Raw genomic sequence first — 18,159 nt, 5'->3', positions numbered from 1 at the left:
CCTCATTGCAACTCCCCTCCAAGTCTCCGACCACTACCTTGTATCCTTTTCCCTCTCGCTCTCATCCAACACTTCCCACACTGCCCCTACTCGGATGGTATCGCGCCGTCCCAACCTTCGCTCTCTCTCCCCCCCGCTACTCTCTCCTCTTCCATCCTATCATCTCTTCCCTCTGCTCAAACCTTCTCCAACCTATCTCCTGATTCTGCCTCCTCAACCCTCCTCTCCTCCCTTTCTGCATCCTTTGACTCTCTATGTCCCCTATCCTCCAGGCCGGCTCGGTCCTCCCCTCCCGCTCCGTGGCTCGACGACTCATTGCGAGCTCACAGAACAGGGCTCCAGGCAGCCGAGCGGAAATGGAGGAAAACTCGCCTCCCTGCGGACCTGGCATCCTTTCACTCCCTCCTCTCTACATTTTCCTCCTCTGCCTCTGCTGCTAAAGCCATTTTCTACCACTCTAAATTCCAAGCATCTGCCTCTAACCCTAGGAAGCTCTTTGCCACCTTCTCCTCCCTCCTGAATCCTCCTCCCCTCCCCCTCCTCCCTCTCTGCAGATGACTTCGTCAACCATTTTGAAAAGAAGGTCGACGACATCCGATCCTCGTTTGCTAAGTCAAACGACACTGCTGGTTCTGCTCACACTGCCCTACCCTGTGCTCTGACCTCTTTCTCCCCTCTTTCTCCAGATGAAATCTCGCGTCTTGTGACGGCCGGCCGCCCAACAACCTGCCCGCTTGACCCTATCCCCTCCTCTCTTCTCCAGACCATTTCCGGAGACCTTCTCCCTTACCTCACCTCGCTCATCAACTCATCCCTGACCGCTGGCTACGTCCCTTCCGTCTTCAAGAGAGCGAGAGTTGCACCCCTTCTGAAAAAACCTACACTCGATCCCTCCGATGTCAACAACTACAGACCAGTATCCCTTCTTTCTTTTCTCTCCAAAACTCTTGAACGTGCCGTCCTTGGCCAGCTCTCCCGCTATCTCTCTCTAAATGACCTTCTTGATCCAAATCAGTCAGGTTTCAAGACTAGTCATTCAACTGAGACTGCTCTTCTCTGTATCACGGAGGCGCTCCGCACCGCTAAAGCTAACTCTCTCTCCTCTGCTCTCATCCTTCTAGACCTAATCGGCTGCCTTCGATACTGTGAACCATCAGATCCTCCTCTCCACCCTCTCCGAGTTGGGCATCTCCGGCGCAGCCCTCGCTTGGATTGCGTCCTACCTGACAGGTCGCTCCTACCAGGTGGCGTGGCGAGAATCTGTCTCCTCACCACGCGCTCTCACCACTGGTGTCCCCCAGGGCTCTGTTCTAGGCCCTCTCCTATTCTCGCTATACACCAAGTCACTTGGCTCTGTCATAACCTCACATGGTCTCTCCTATCATTGCTATGCAGACGACACACAATTAATCTTCTCCTTTCCCCCTTCTGATGACCAGGTGGCGAATCGCATCTCTGCATGTCTGGCAGACATATCAGTGTGGATGACGGATCACCACCTCAAGCTGAACCTCGGCAAGACGGAGCTACTCTTCCTCCCGGGAAGGACTGCCCGTTCCATGATCTCGCCATCACGGTTGACAACTCCATTGTGTCCTCCTCCCAAAGCGCTAAGAACCTTGGCGTGATCCTGGACAACACCCTGTCGTTCTCAACTAACATCAAGGCGGTGGCCCGTTCCTGTAGGTTCATGCTCTACAACATCCGCAGAGTACGACCCTGCCTCACACAGGAAGCGGCGCAGGTCCTAATCCAGGCACTTGTCATCTCCCGTCTGGATTACTGCAACTCGCTGTTGGCTGGGCTCCCTGCCTGTGCCATTAAACCCCTACAACTCACCCAGAACGCCGCAGCCCGTCTGGTGTTCAACCTTCCCAAGTTCTCTCACGTCAACCCGCTCCTCCGCTCTCTCCACTGGCTTCCAGTTGAAGCTCGCATCCGCTACAAGACCATGGTGCTTGCCTACGGAGCTGTGAGGGGAACGGCACCTCAGTACCTCCAGGCTCTGATCAGGCCCTACACCCAAACAAGGGCACTGCGTTCATCCACCTCTGGCCTGCTCGCCTCCCTACCACTGAGGAAGTACAGTTCCCGCTCAGCCCTGTCAAAACTGTTCGCTGCTCTGGCCCCCCAATGGTGGAACAAACTCCCTCACGACGCCAGGACAGCAGAGTCAATCACCACCTTCCGGAGACACCTGAAACCCCACCTCTTTAAGGAATACCTAGGATAGGATAAAGTAATCCTTCTCACCCCCCCCCCTTAAAAGATTTAGATGCACTATTGTAAAGTGGCTGTTCCACTGGATGTCATAAGGTGAATGCACCAATTTGTAAGTCGCTCTGGATAAGAGCGTCTGCTAAATGACTTAAATGTAAATGTAAAGAAACTTATTGTATATCCAACCACAGTGTCCAATTTCAAAAAGGCTTTACTGCAAAAGCACACCATGTGATTATGTTAGGTCAGCACCTACTCACAGAAAACCATAGTCTTTTTCCAGCCAAGGAGAGGGCTCACAAGAGTCAGTCATCACTAACCTTTGATGATCTTCGTCAGATGGCACTCATAGGACTTCATGTTACACAATACATGCATGTTTAGTTCGATAAAGTTCATATTTATATCCAAAAATCTCAGTTTATTTTGGCGAGTTATGTTCAGAAATGCATGTTCTCAAACAAGCATCCGGTGAAAGTGCAGAGAGCCACGTCAAATTACAGAAATATTAATAATAAACATTGATAAACGATACAAGTGTTAAACATATGAATAAAGATAAGGAGAAGTTTAAGACACACAAATTACCAGAGGGAGTCCGACCAGCAATTGGTTGGATTGTGCCGGGCTAAGTTCAGACCTGCTGCGCTGTTCAAAAAAGAAATAAAAATAACACAGCTAGTGACTGACTAGCACCCGTTGTCTCACTCTCTCCTTCCTGCTGCAGCAACCACCAGAGAACATCAAAGTGTTTATCGTGCCATCAGTGTTGCTGAAGCAGAGAAGTTCTGTTACAGAAATCCCTCATTTGAAATCCCTATTCCCTTAACCCTTGCGCTCTTAACGTGAAACATGTATGCATCACATGACCAAAGACCTATTTGCACGTGACTATCATTACTAGAGAACGTTGGTTATGTAAGTATTACTCCACAATGTCCGTTATTTCAGAGGACGAGTCGGACAGGATTCGTTTTTTTCCAAACTGCAACTCTTTATTTCTTCCCAATAAATTGACAGTTATGCCAGAAGCCTGACGTTTTTTTATTCAGGGCGTGAAGACACAGTATTTCATCATGTCCAGGTGATATGGCCACACTGATAACTCAAGCTTGGTTCCAAGTTTCTAAACCATATCAAACTGTCACCATATTTGAATTGAGGAAGTGTGATCATAATCATTAGGACATTTGAGCAATCTGCAGTATGTCCTAGATGCCCCCAGCCTTCAGATTTGAGCTAAACAGTGCAATTGCACTTCAGATATGTTAAAGCTTTGGATGCAAATGTATACATTTCCAAACCATTTGGTCAGTTGCATGCTGCTTTGAGATCTATTAACAGCAAGGGTTGCATTTAATAGGCTCAATATTTGTTACTTATGCATTTGGCAATATTCAAGTAATAAAGTATTCCCTGTGAAAGTTGATATATAAATGGCCCACATGTAGCCTGTGAATGACCAGCTCAAAAATCGTTCTTAGATAGAAAAATTTGAAATTGTGTTGTTTGTTTGTTTTTTTAATTGGATAAAATATAGACTCAGAGCTACAAAATTGTATATCATACAATACAGTTGAGGAACAATGGGAAAGTAATTCTGCTTTGAAAGTTGATAAACTTGTAAACTCACTTTTGAGAAAATGGCCTTTGAATGTTTTGGTACTACTACTGGAGAGCCCTTCTTTGTCTACACCAATTCATCATAGGTTGTTTTCATGTTATCCAGAAGATGGTGACTAAAACTGTGCTGTCAGATTGTCAGTTTGTAAATTCAGAGCATTTCACTCTGAGCGTTTAGAGCGCACACTGGATGCTCTGGGTGATGAGTAGGGTTGATCCGAACGTTCTGACCTCACAACTGCAGTCAAGCACCCAAGTGAAATGGCTAACATTGGCTAGTTTACCAGCTACTTCCAGACACAAATGAGATCATGGTGACCATTTTACTCACCCTAACAGAGCTGATAGGGCTGTTTTCATGTTATCCAGAATGTTGGTAACTGTGCTGCTGGCAACAATTTAATTACGCTTTTTTGCCAACATTTACTGACACCGGCCATATTCAACAGGTGTTGAGCATTTGTAAATTCATCAGTTATCCGGTGCTCTGGCACACAAACGAGAATGCTCAGAAATCAGACTACATAGCCAGAGAATTTACAAACGCACCTGAAATGGTTACTTGCATAGTGGAGTCTTTTGTTAAGACATGAAGCTAGCTCGCGAAGGTAAACAATTTACCATAATCCCAACTCGTTACTACCATGCATGAATCTGCAGGTATCTAACCAACCAGGTTCAATGTTAGCTAGCCAAGCAAATGGCTCTGAGATATGAATGATAAGATCATACATGTAACATACGATAGCAAGCCAGCCAGCTAACAGTACACCAACTTGAAATGAAACCACTTTGTCAAAATTAGAAATGTGTAATATCTGAAAATGTAGCTAGCTTAGACTATTTTACCCGTATACATCATTCATGGATGGACACATCTCCTGTCAGATGCCATGGTTGTTCTTAGTTTGAAGATGTAACCTGGAGATTGGTGTTTTCTCCATCTCCTTAGCTATCATACTCAAATTCCACTGATTTCAAAACTCGGTCCTCCAGAAAGTGGAGAGCAGCACTTATGCAGTTTTACACAATATATTTTTTTAAAGCAGAGTTTGACACGAGGGTACCTAGAAATACTGGACAGCTCAAATAGAAGCGTGTTATATGGCCTACCAATTCAAACTCTCGGCATGTTCAGCCCACTCATTATCTCAGGCTAGTGGGAAGGTTGTTGTTTTTTTCCATGGCTAAACCAACTAGGGTCATAATTTAACAATTTTATTCGTACTTACATTTGGCATATAAGTTTGTTATTAAGGAATATGAAAGTTCACATGTTGAGGCATTGCTGCCAAAAAAAATGCATTAAAAAAAAACATTTTACATCTAAACGGCTCACCTGTGAAGTAGTGACCTCGTGACATACGCTTAGTTTCCTGAAACAGGTCACACAACTTAGTTACATTTATCAAATCAGCTACTGTTACCGTGCACAAACCGCGAGCAACACTTGTCAAACTCAGACATCTCTCTCAAAACACAGGGATGTTGATTCACATGGGACTAGTATTACCAAAGGACATCGGAGTTTGTTACTCTCCTGCGATGTAAAAATTACTGACATGGCAGATTGGGTCAGAACTAAAATTACAGAAGTGGTGTTTTGTTCTCGTGCACATAATTACATTACCCGATCTCCCCCAGTAAAAATAACCCCGTCTGAATGGGGCACAATAGGGCCTGACCTATAGCTTATCATAATTACATCAATAAATTGGTTATAAACTCTGAACACCGTAACACATGACAGCAAAATGAATGCTGAGGACATGACAAACTCAAAAATGGGGGAATGTTTACTGGTTGCTCAGGAGGTAAAGGGGAAAGCCAGATGTGTGGAATAAACTTGACTAGTTGTGGAAAATACTGGAGCTCAAGAAATAGAAGGTAAGGCACAAATGCTGCGTGAATATTTTGTCTGCCAAACAGGCGCTGTATAGATTAATATAATTTCTGACCTTTTAGAACAATGTAAACACTAAATAAATAAGTGTACCAGAGAGTCCGTTGTAATGTTTTTTTGTTAAGCCTTTATTACAGGAAAGAATAAAAACAGTCGCATTCATTCATGAAATGGAATGCTTCATTTATTGTTTAAGCCAATTATTCAAGGCTCACTATATTTTAAAACTAAAATGCTTGATTGCATTTCAAAATCATGAATGACTCATATGCTGTGTAATGACATGAACGAATTAATGATGGATTCAGTAACATATAAGTATTGAAATATAGTCCTAAGTAAGTTACGGTATTAAGACTAAACAGGATGCGCTCTTAGCTGTATGTAGGCCTCAATGTTGTCTATACTAAGCCTACTAATGATCATGACCTTACTTATGATCATTATAATAATAGTAATAATAAGATCAAGAAAGAGGAGCGTTATATCAATATTATTTTTTCGGACAATTTGGAACAATGTAAACACTAAATAAATGAGAAATAATACCAGAGTGGCTGTTCTAAAAATGTATATTTTTTTTACAAAAATTAAAAAGTGCAAAGCTTAAAAAAAAGCTGCATTTGTGAAATTGCTTACTTACGGGAGGCTTGGTGCTCACGGAATCAGTAAGCTTCTAAACAAACACAAACGGGCAACATTCCTGTAGATGCACATGAATGATTTATAAAGGCAGGCACATTTAACAGTTAGGCTATTGATTATAGACCTAATTAAGTTGGGGTTTCCTCTCTCCTGACTTTCTTAGACAATGATACAAGGGCTGTTTTCTCATTTCCTCATTCTACTGCTGCCTCCGCCGCATTGTTCTCAACACCAGTATGCTGGTTAACTTTGCTATTATACAAATAGCAACATGGTCTAGGAAAAGGCGCCAACCCAACAGCGCACTGATGTGTTTCTGCGACCACTAGCGCATTTATTATAAAATAATATTTTTTATTAGTGTTGCACCATTGTTCTTATGTAATATAAACAATTGCAGTAGAACGTCTTAGACTGATGGACTGTTCCATCCCCACCACAATGGATCAGTCCACTCAGATAGGCGCGAATCAGACAGGTGTCTTGTACACCATGATATATTTTTTATTGCTACTGCTCGACTAAAGAAATCTTGGTCGACCAAAAGCCTATCGACCAGTTAGCTAAATGGGTTAGCCTTAAGCCACTCACATCCTTCATCTGAAGACCAAACCTCCTCCCCACAAAGTTATACAGACCATCTTCTAGAGTTGTTCTTGATTGGATTAGTGATAGATGGTATTCTAGTGATAGGTGGTATGCAATACTTTCTCTCCTGTATGAGTTTGCCATGTGAAAGGATGAAAGTGGGGATATCTCTGAGACAAAATGTAACAACCGGAAAGGAAAAACATGAAAAAAGACTCGGTACATTGTCAGTTCCTAGGCAGTGTCTCTGACGGGGAAGTCAGTCACTGGCCGCGGGCAGTGTTTGGTACACTAGCACACACATCGCGCCTCCCTACTCCGTTAACAATGTGGGTCGACAAGTTCACTTCCCTATCTTAGTACATACATTTTACACTTTATTTTTACCTCCCGTCAGTAACAGTTTAAGGTATAAAGAATGTACAGACAAGCGTTCATGTTTAATTCAAGCAACGTTTATTGTACTTATCTATGTTATGGATGAGCGTGTTGTTTGTTTGGTTCTGTTCCTCTCTCTCCATCTCTGTAGCTTCAGGGTATGCTGGGATAAGGACCAGAGCTACGGTAATCAGGCTGGCTTTGTAGTGCCTGTCCCGAATGGCTCGTTCATGTGAATGGGCATATTGGAAGACTCCATGTCAGTAGGGATGGGATTTTCTAAATGTGTTATATTGGTATATTGTATCATGAGAAACGTGTTGCAATGTATAGAATTCATTATGTTTAGCTGAGTGAAAAATGTAGGCTTTGATGACAGTAATTGCTTAATGAATAAGTGCTGGGTATGTTTTGATGGGAGGGGCTTCCCCTACAAAAGGAGCCTCTCTTTCAGTTCAAGGGGGGAACCATTTTGGATTGAGCTGTTGATGGGGGCAGCATTGTTTTTAAGCTGTCCCCATAATGTATACTTTGGATGGCAGTACTGTTGTTTTTCTTCCGGATTCACTACGTAAATAAACACCCTTGCACAGAAGTACTTTTGCGGCTCTGCCATATTTTTATTTGTTAGAGGTTAGGATTTTCAGTTTAGCCTTCTGGCCTACTCTACGTGACAGTCTCCTTGAGTGCCTCGAGGGGGCGCCCGGCTTCCTCTGAGCCAATGCACCTCAAAACACGAGTGGCTCCTCAAGATGGAATCTCGGCTTAGGTTGGCGCCACGCCACACTTTGTGATGCCCCGCTTCCCTCTCCAAACACACACATACCCCTCCCCACCAGCAACGTTTTGGGATAGCTTGGGTTATTCATGTAGCCACAGCAGCACATATCCCCTTCCTTGCACTCATGATTCATTTGGGAGGCAGCGTAGTGGGAGATGAAAACGCTGGCAGATTTAATAATTCATGGTACTTAATAAATTCATTTAGTAGACCTATGGGGTTGTGGGGCTGAGGGAGATGAGAATTACACGTTTAAAAAAATAATAATAATAATTGTCCGCTCCGCTTTGTAAGAAATGGCAAGATTACTGAAGAATTCCATGAGTTGATTAAGTAATAAACCTGAACCAGCCAAAGAGACATCTGTCGGTAGGCTTAATTGTGTTTTTATCCTCTACGATAACAATGAATCCTACCTTTACAACTCACAACCACCCAAATTGAAGACTCCAACCCCCCCCAAACAACCAAACTGCTTAGTAAAATACATCCAGTAGATCACCACAAGAACAAGTGCCACAGGGACCAATGAAACCAGAGGGCAACACCATCAGCCAAGGCATCAAAACTAAGCATCACACCAAGATTAGAGTGCAGAGGGACCTACTTCTTTCTGGGTGTGGGTAATCCAGAGCCTGCATCCTTACGAGGCCGGCCGCGGGGGCGCCGGTCTGTGGGGGCTGGGGAGGGGGTGCGCCCCCCAGTACTGCTCAGTGGAGTAGAAGGTCCGTTGTCAGAGGGATCCAGACTCTTGTCCTCTGATGACATTCTGCGGACCAGGATGGAGAGCATAGAGAAGGAGACAAGTTTATTAATTGAACCATGGACATCGGATTGGAGCTGTGTCTTGCTAGGTAAGATAATCAAATACCAAAGTAGATAAAAAATAAACCAAACCAGAAGTTGTTTTCTGTTAACACACAACCTGTATTGTAAGGTGCCCCGTTTGAGTACGCCATGAGACACAGTGGACTTTCTACTGAAATCCATCCACACACATAGTACATTCAGAACGGCCTTGTTCTGAAATGGATTAAAAAGATTTAGAGATTACTGAAGAAAAAAAATATCACAATTACATAAGTACTCAGACCCTTTACTTCGTACTCTGTTGAAGCACCTTTGCAGCCTTGAGTGTGACGCTACAAGCTTGGCATGCCTATATTTGGGGAGGTTATCCCATTGTTCTCTGTAGATCCTCTCAAGCTCGATCAGGTTGGATGGGGAGTGTCCAACCTGAGTGTGTGTGTGAGATATACATCTCACACACACAGTACTAGTCAAACTTTGACAGACATACTGATTCAAGGGTTTTTATTTTCACTATTTTATACAATTTAGAATAACAGAAAATACATCAAAACGATGAAATAACACATATGGAATCATTACGAATAAAATAAAATAAAGAATTGTTCAACAAATCAAAATATATTTTATATTTGAGATTCTTCAAAGTAGCCACCCTTTGCCTTGATGACAACTGTGAACCCTCTTGGCATTCTCTCAACCAGCTTCACCTGAATGCTTTTCCAACTGTCTTGAAGGAGTTCCCACATATGCTGAGCACTTGTTGGCTGCATTTCCTTCACTCTGCGGTCCAACTCATCCCAAACCATTTCAATTGGGTTGAGGTCGGGAGATTGTGGAGACCAAGTCACCTGATGCAGCACTCCCATCACTCTCCTTCTTGGTCAAATAGCCCTTACACAGCCTGGAGGTATGTTGGGTCATTGTCCCGTTGAAAAACAAATGATAGCCCAAACCAGATGGGATGGCGCATCACTGCAGAATGCCAAGATGGTTGGAACCAAAAATATCAAATTTGGACTCATCAGATCAAAGAACAGATTTCCAGCGGTCTAATGTTATTTGCAGCAAATCGACCATGAAGGCTTGATTCACAGTCTCCTCTGAACAGTTGATATTGAGATGTGTCTGTTACTTGAACTCTGTGACCATTTATTTGGGCTGCAATTTCTGAGGCTGGTAACTCTAATTAATTTATCCTCTGCACCAGAGGTAACTCTGGGTCTTCCTTTCCTGTGACGGTCCTCATGAGAGCCAGTTTCATCAAAGCGCTTGATGGTTTTTGCAACTGCACTTGAACGCTCAAAGTTCTTGAAATTATCCAAATTGACTGACCTTCATGTCTTTAAAATAAATGGACTGTTATTTCTCTTTGCTTATTTGAGCTGTTCTTGCCATAATAAAGACTTGGTCTTTTACCAAATAGGGCTATCTTCTGTATACCACCCGTACCTTGTCACCACACAACTGATTGGCTCAAATGCATTAAGGAAAGAAATTCCACACATTAACTTTTAACAAGGCACACCTGTTAATTGAAATGCATTTTAGGTGACTACCTCATGAAGCTGGTTGAGAGAATGCCAAGAGTATGCAAAGCTGTCATCAAGGCAAAGGGAGGCTGCTGTAAAGAATCTCACTTTTTTGGTTACTACATGATTACATGTGTTATTTCATAGTTTTGATGTCTTCACTTTTTTTCTACAATATAGAAAATAGTAAAAGTAAAGAAAAACCCTGGAATGAGTAGGTGGTCCAAACTTTTGACTGGTACTATATATACAGTTGGGAAAACAAGTATTTGATCCACTGCCGATTTTGCAGGTTTTCCTACTTACAAAGCATGTAGAGGTCTGTAATTTTCATCATAGGTACACTTCCAACTGTGAGAGATGGAATCTAAAACAAAATGCCAGAGAATCACATTGTATGATTTTTAAGTAATTCATTTACATTTTATTGCATGACATAAGTATTTGATCACCTACAAACCAGTAAGAATTCCAGCTCTCACAGACCTGTTAGTTTTTCTTTAAGAAGCCATCCTGTTCTCCACTCATTACCTGTATTAACTGAACCTGTTTGAACTCGTTACCTGTATTAAAGACACCTGTCCACACACTCAATCAAACAGACTCCAACCTCTCCACAACGGCCAAGACCAGAGAGCTGTGTAAGGACGTCAGGGATAGAATTGTAGACCTGTACAGGGCTGGGATTGGCTACAGGACAATAGGCAAGCAGCTTGGTGAGAAGGCAACAACCGTTGGCGCAATTATTAGAAAATGGAAGAAGTTCAAGATGACGGTCAATCACCTTCGGTCTGGGGCCCCATGCAAGATCTCACCTCTTGGGGCATCAATGATCATGAGGAAGGTGAGGGATCAGCCCAGAACTACACGGCAGGACTTGGTCAATGACCTGAAGAGAGCTGGGACCACAGTCTCAAAGAAAACCATTAGTAACACACTACGCCGTCATGGATTAAAATCATACAGCGCACGCAAGGTCCCCTTGCTCAAGCCAGCGCATGTCCAGGCCCGTCTGAAGTTTGCCAATTACCATCTGGATGATCCAGAGGAGGAATGGGAGAAGGTCATGTGGTCTGATGAGACAAAAAATAAAGCTTTTTGGTCTAAACTCCACTTGCCGTGTTTGGAGGAAGAAGAAGGATGAGTACAACCCCAAGAACACCATCCCAACCGTGAAGCATGGAGGTGGAAACATCATTCTTTGGGGATGCTTTTCTGCAAAGGGGACAGGACGACTGCACCGTATTGAGGGGAGGATGGATGGGGCCATGTATCGCAAGATCTTGGCCAGTAAGAGCATTGAAGATGGGTCTTCCAGCATGACAACGGCCCGAAACACACAGCCAGGGCAACTAAGGAGTGGCTCCGTAAGAAGCATCTCAAGGTCCTGGAGTGGCCTAGCCAGTCTTCAGACCTGAACCCAATAGAACATCTTTGGTTGAAATTCCGTATTGCCCATTGACAGCCGCGAAACCTGAAGGATCTGGAGGTATGTATGGAGGAGTGGGCAAAAATTGCTGCTGCAGTGTGTGCAAACCTGGTCAAGAACTACAGGAAATGTATAATCTCTGTAATTGCAAGCAAAGGTTTCTGTACCAAATATTATGTTTTGCTTTTCTGATGTATCAAATACTTATGTCATGCAATAAAATGCTAATTAATTACTTAAAAATCATACAATGGGATTTTCTGGATTTTTGTTTTAGATTCCATCTCTCACAGTTGAAGTGTACCTATGATAAATTACAGACCTCTACATGCTTTGTAAGTATGAAAACCTGCAAAATCGGCAGTGGATCAAATACTTGTTCTCCCCACTGTATATCTAAAAACAATTATAAATCTCCATCATTGTCCACTAGTTGGCACATTGATATTGGCTACGAATGGCAAAATTTGATGACGTAAGGATCTTTCAATGCAACATATCCCATTTTCCAACCCGCTTGGAGCCGTGCTTGAGCCCAGCCATTCCACCTTTATTTGATTCCACCACCAGCACACCTGATTCAACTTACCAAGAGCTTGATGATTAGTTGACTAGTTGAATCAGGCATGTTTGTGCAAAAGTTACAACACATTGTGTAACAACACAAAAGTTACACAACTCAACTTGCTTTCACATACCTCATGATGCAAAGCATGCAGAAACACATAGAAGACAGGCCAGGATGGCCATCACTGTCACAGCACTCCCCCTCAACTTCGACGAGCAAATTAGCTGGATTTACCACCCCTTAAGCCTCCAACAACTACCACAGAGTACAACAGATCTAGCCTCCACTTCTAATAACTGAGAAAATTAACAATAGCAACTACAACTGCTTGATGAAAGGCACAACTGTACAGTGGACAGCCCAGTGTTAATTTAGCAGAGCTAGGTAAGGCGAGCTCTTGCACAAGAGGGGAAAGGAAGAAAGCAGACATCGACTCATCTGTAATGTCTTCGAGACCAGATGTGCGAAGTCTCGCATTGGGGGACATCTCTGTGCTGCTTGGCAGCATCGCTCTCTACTGCATAAATTAATTTAGCCATTTTGTTAAGCACAGTCATGTTGGGGTGGAGAGAATGAAAAAATTAGAGGAGAGAAAATAAATAGCAGGGTCCCCCACTGTGCGTCTGTACCAGTTTATTTTATTTTACTAGTGCTCAAATGCACTTCTAGAGCCAAGTGGCTGTTCAGCCTCACAACGTCGCTGGGCAGACCACAAACACAGACTATGAGCCTGCTGGTCTGCTTGAAGGGTAGGCTATGTGCCGATGACACCAGAAACGGAAGTGGATATTACATGTTTATAACTTGAGTATTGGCATTTCAAAGTGTGCACCTCACATCACAGACCCATTCCCACTAGCAAGATATTTAGGACATCACTGAGCATAAAAACATGGATTCTCACATTTAAGGACAGATGCACTAATACATATCACAGACACAAAAGTATGTGGACACCCCTTCAAAATGTGTGGATTCAGCCATTTCAGCCACACCCTTTGCCAACGGGGGTATAAAATTGAGCATGCAGCCATGCAATCTCCATAGACAAACAAACATCGGCAGTAGAATGGCCTTACTGAAGAGCTCAGTGACTTTTAATGCCCCTTTTCCAGCTAGTCAGTTTGTCAAATTTCTGCCCTGGTCAACTGTAAGTGCTGTTATTTGGAAATGGAAACGTCTAGAAGCAACAACGGCTCAGCCATGAAGTGGTAAGCCACACAAGCTCACAGAACGGGACCGCTGAAGGCCGAGGCGTGTTGCGCATAAAAATTGTCTGTCCTCAGTTGCAACGACCAAGTTCCAAACTGCCTCTGGAAGCAACTTCAGCACAAGAACTGTTCGTCGGGAACATCATGAAAAGGTTTTCCATGGCCGAGCAGCCGCACACAAGCCTAAGATCACCCCTCTAAGCGTTGGCTGGAGTGGTGCAAAGCTCGCCGCCATTATACTCTGGAGCAGTGGAAGCGTGTTCTCTGGAGTGATGAATCACGCTTCACCATCTGGCAGTGCGATGGACAAATCTGGGTTTGGCGGATGCCAGGAGAACACTACCTGCCCGAATTCATAGTGCCAACTGTAAAGTTCGGAGGAGGAGGAGAAATAATGGTCTGGGGCTGTTTTTCATGGTTCGGGCTAGGCCCCTTAGTTCCAGTGAAGGGAAATCTTAATGACATTCCAGATGATTCTGTGGTTTCAACTTTGTGGAAACCTTTTGGGGAAGGCCCTTTCCTGTTTCAGCACGACAATGCCCCCGTGCACAAAGCGAGGTCAATACAGAAATGGTTTGTCGAGATCTGTATTGAAGAACTTGATTAGCCTGCACAGAGCCCTGACCTCAACACCATCGAACACCTTTGGGATGAATTGGAATGCTGACTGCGAACCAGGCTTTATCGCCCAACATCAGTGTTCGACCTCACTAATGTTCGTGGCTGAATGAAAACAAGTCCCTGCAGCAGTGTTCCAACATCTAGTGGAAAACCTTCCCAGAAGATTGGAGGCTGTAATAGCAGCAAAGGGGAGGACCAACTCCATAATAATGTCCACAATTTTGGAATGAGATGTTCGACGAGTAGGTGTCCATATGTAGTGCATGTGGTTTGCTCAGGACATGTGGCTGCCTTGGCCTACTTGTTTGCTGTTGTAGCCCTCTTATCGGAGGTAGTGTCATAGGCTTGGCCAACAGAAGACGTCAGTGACACAGGGAGAATAAAAGCTATTCCACAAACTTAGGGGGGAATCTGTGTTTATGCAGTAAGCGCTGTAAAAACATGTAGATGCAAAATTAGGGATATTTCACAAAGCAAATTTGTTACAGTAAACATTTGATGTAATGTAGCAAACATTTGGAGTAGATACATCACTCACCATAAAGGCCTATTGTGGCGACACCTTCCAAATCTTATGACAAAAAAATATTAACATCATTAATGTAAAGGTGTTTGTGTGGGGGGGGCTATTCTCAAGCTGCCAGGTTGCATGTCTCAATCTTGAACTAGATATTTCCCTCTAACACAATCCGTTGTGTTTGCACAGTTGTGGTAAAGGATGGTCAGGAGACATTTGTTGTGTTCATTGTAGAAATAAACATTTGAAATGTAAAAACAAAATTATTTCTTATTGGATGCGTTCTGGAATGTATTTCTGTGAAGTGAAACAAAATGTTTGAAACCTTGCAGTCAAATGTAATGAATAGAACACAATTACCTATGAGAGAGTACATTTACATGCACACTAATAATTAGATATTAAAACGGATTATGGCAGTAGGCAGGTTATGCAATAGTCATGTAAACATCTTACTCTGCTTATCTTAAATCAGCGTAAGGTCAAAATTGAAGTAAATATACGGTGATTAAAACAACATTTTCTGAGCAATATTTTTAATTTTTAGGACATGTAAACACCCACGTTCCAGCAGTATATTTTTATCTGCACATGTGCTACCACCAGCCTAGCGAGCCTCTCTCTTTAGCACGAGTGAAGCGAGTTCGGAACAATGTATGCCTCTTAGAAGTCGTTTTCACATACAAACTTTAGATGTTCGAACTCAAAAGTCAAATATGCTTCCAAAAAAGGAATATGGATGCTGTGGTAGAACATTTACTTTGATTGGCGATTGTCTGCATTTATCAGTGACATCAGGTAGCCTGATTTCAGATGTAAACAGGATTATTAGGGAAATCGTTCTTCTTGCAAAGCATGTAAACGTATTAATCAAAGTAGTATATTAAATCTGACTATCCATAATAATCACATTATTGTGTGCATGTAACAATACTCATAGTGCACATTACAGACCATAACACCTGTTCTACACTATGGGCCTACCCTTCTACCTAAACGTTCTGTAACGTTAAACCCTCCTAAACAGGCCCCTCAAATCACCCATTTCTTCCTACTGAACACAGCAATGGTTGCACAAGCATTAGTAGGACTAGGAGGGGCCTGCAAGCAGCTAAGTGGGTGTTGACAGTTCTCTCAGCTAATTTAACAACCACGACCATCACTGCCACAACAGTTTGCAATCCATTTCTGCAACAATACCAAGAGACTGTAGGCTCTTAAGAATGGAAGACCATCATGCCTTTTTTTTACCTCAAGACTTCCTGAATGTCATTTTATGCCTTTCAAAGATTTGCTAGAATGCACTATATAACAATCAGACACCCTAAGGATGACTAATTTCTCCAACTGATAGGTTTATCTTCACCATTAAGGGTAGCTACCAAGAGGCAATAATCTCCAGAATTTGCGTATTATTATTTTTGTCATAACAGCCTCACAGATATAGTTATGTTGACATGGAGCCCAGTCAGCATTTGCACTGTAAGTGACACAGGAATATGTGTTATGAATGTCGTATGAAGTCCTTATGTATTAGGTACCCTTCAAACAGTGAAAGTAGTGATACTAAATAATCTTCCTTTTTTTTAAATTTTATTCTACCTTTATTTTACTAGGCAAGTCAGTTAAGAACAAATTCTTATTTTCAATGACGGCCTAGGAACAGTGGGTTAACTGCCTGTTCAGGGGCAGAACGACAGATTTGTACCTTGTCAGCTCGGGGATTTGAACTTGCAACATTTCGGTTACTAGTCCAACGCTCTAACCACTAGGCTACCCTGCCGCCTCTTGACATTATTGGTGTCCTTTGAACTTTGCAAAAATCGAGCACAAACCTGAAACCCTCTGGCTTCTATTCGACAGGCAGGCCAATTCTGATCTTTTTCCCAATAATAGTTTTTTGACCAATCAGATCAGTTCTGAAAAATATTTTAGGTGAAGAGATCTGACGTGATTGGTGAATAGACCAATTAGTGGAAAAAAATATCAGAATTGGGCTGCCCGTGTAAACACAGCCTCAGATTTCACCTGTATGGCCCAATGGTGGGGTGTTGAGACCCATCATGTCAGGGAGGACAGAATTTTTTTCAGCCCTCCATCTTTGCTATGTTCCAAGTAAGCACGACAGGACCATGACATGTTTTAAACTGATTGCATTTGCTGTGGTGAAATTAAGATTAATTGAGCCATTCCATGTCCTATTTTCAAGGATGTTCTCTGAATTTCCCTGCCATGTCATCCTATCACTCTTTGACAAAACAGTTATGAAAACTTCATGGTCAGCTTCCCAAACAAAGATTAATTTGAAACCAAGGAACCAGCCTTCAAAGTTCTTTAAACATTAGCCATAAATGGTCTACATTCACACAACGTTAAAGCCAAATTGTCCAAGTCAGACATCTGTCATTTTAATGATGATGGCATCAGACCTGGAACACTGACAACACTGTTTTTAAGACGGTAAGTGACGACTAATGTTCTCAACTCCTCCTACCTCTGCTCCAATCAACAAAAGCTTCCTGGTGTGTGTGTTCCTTGACAACGTCCTCCACTTCCACTCGCTTTCTGCAGTGTCCTCCACATTTACCTGTATGCAGCATTCCGTCTTCATCTTCCTTCCCTGACTAACAATGCACATAGCTTCTCATAACATTTTCCTTAGCTCTTTACTGTCTTAAATCCAATTTATGCTTGATCGGAAAATGTGGTGGTCAGAGACTTCGTATGGACGATATGACGATATTGCGGACCCTCTGGTGGCATGCAAAGGCCAAATCAAGCTCCATACCGCATCGCCATGCGCCTCAAATGTTAGAACAATGCAGAGGACTCCGTATAGCTCCACATTGACATGATTGGTTGACAGTAGGTGGGGGCAGTACATCCTGTATAAACAAAAACTCACTTCCTTGACAACTTCCTTCACAATAGCTCTGCTCCGCTAAGCGCAAGAAGTATGAAAGCCAGGACATCTGCAGAGGCTGCATCGCAGTAAATGCTGTACGGCCACTTCAGACGTTGAATTGACCACGCAGAGCCTTTTACATAGCGCTGTGGCACAGAGACAAAAATAGATCTATATGAAATGAGACATCACCTTGTTATTCTTGGTTCTACGGCTTGACCTCACAAGTCTAACTCACATTTTAACTTATATCATACCAAAGACGCAATAATCACAGGGTTATTAATATGACTTAGCAGGAATGCTAGTTTGGGTCTTTAGCAACTATGTGACAACAAATTGGAGTGAAATCCCAAACTACCTGTGTCACCAGGATGTCCTCATTAGGGATGGGCATTTGACATTTGACTGTTCGAGTACTTGCATGA

The 18,159-nt window shown here is 42.9% G+C and overlaps 1 protein-coding gene across 2 annotated transcripts in view; it reads right to left on the bottom strand.

The window, feature by feature from the left end:
• The window catches only part of LOC118382589 (histone-lysine N-methyltransferase 2C-like), a 58,802-nt gene that overhangs the window by 37,786 nt on the left and 2,857 nt on the right, over positions 1–18,159 (bottom strand). For both annotated transcript variants that reach the window (XR_008104248.1, XM_052503689.1), the window contains exon 2: positions 8,746–8,907. Coding sequence is in view for 1 of the 2 variants with exons in the window: in XM_052503689.1 (XP_052359649.1) it covers positions 8,746–8,907 (162 nt within the window). In the remaining variant the exon portion in view is untranslated. The remainder of the gene's footprint in view (positions 1–8,745; positions 8,908–18,159) is intronic.

This window comes from Oncorhynchus keta, chromosome 4 (genome assembly GCF_023373465.1).
Source record: "Oncorhynchus keta strain PuntledgeMale-10-30-2019 chromosome 4, Oket_V2, whole genome shotgun sequence".
NCBI lineage: Eukaryota > Metazoa > Chordata > Actinopteri > Salmoniformes > Salmonidae > Oncorhynchus > Oncorhynchus keta.
This window is presented reverse-complemented; position numbering and strand designations above follow the sequence as displayed.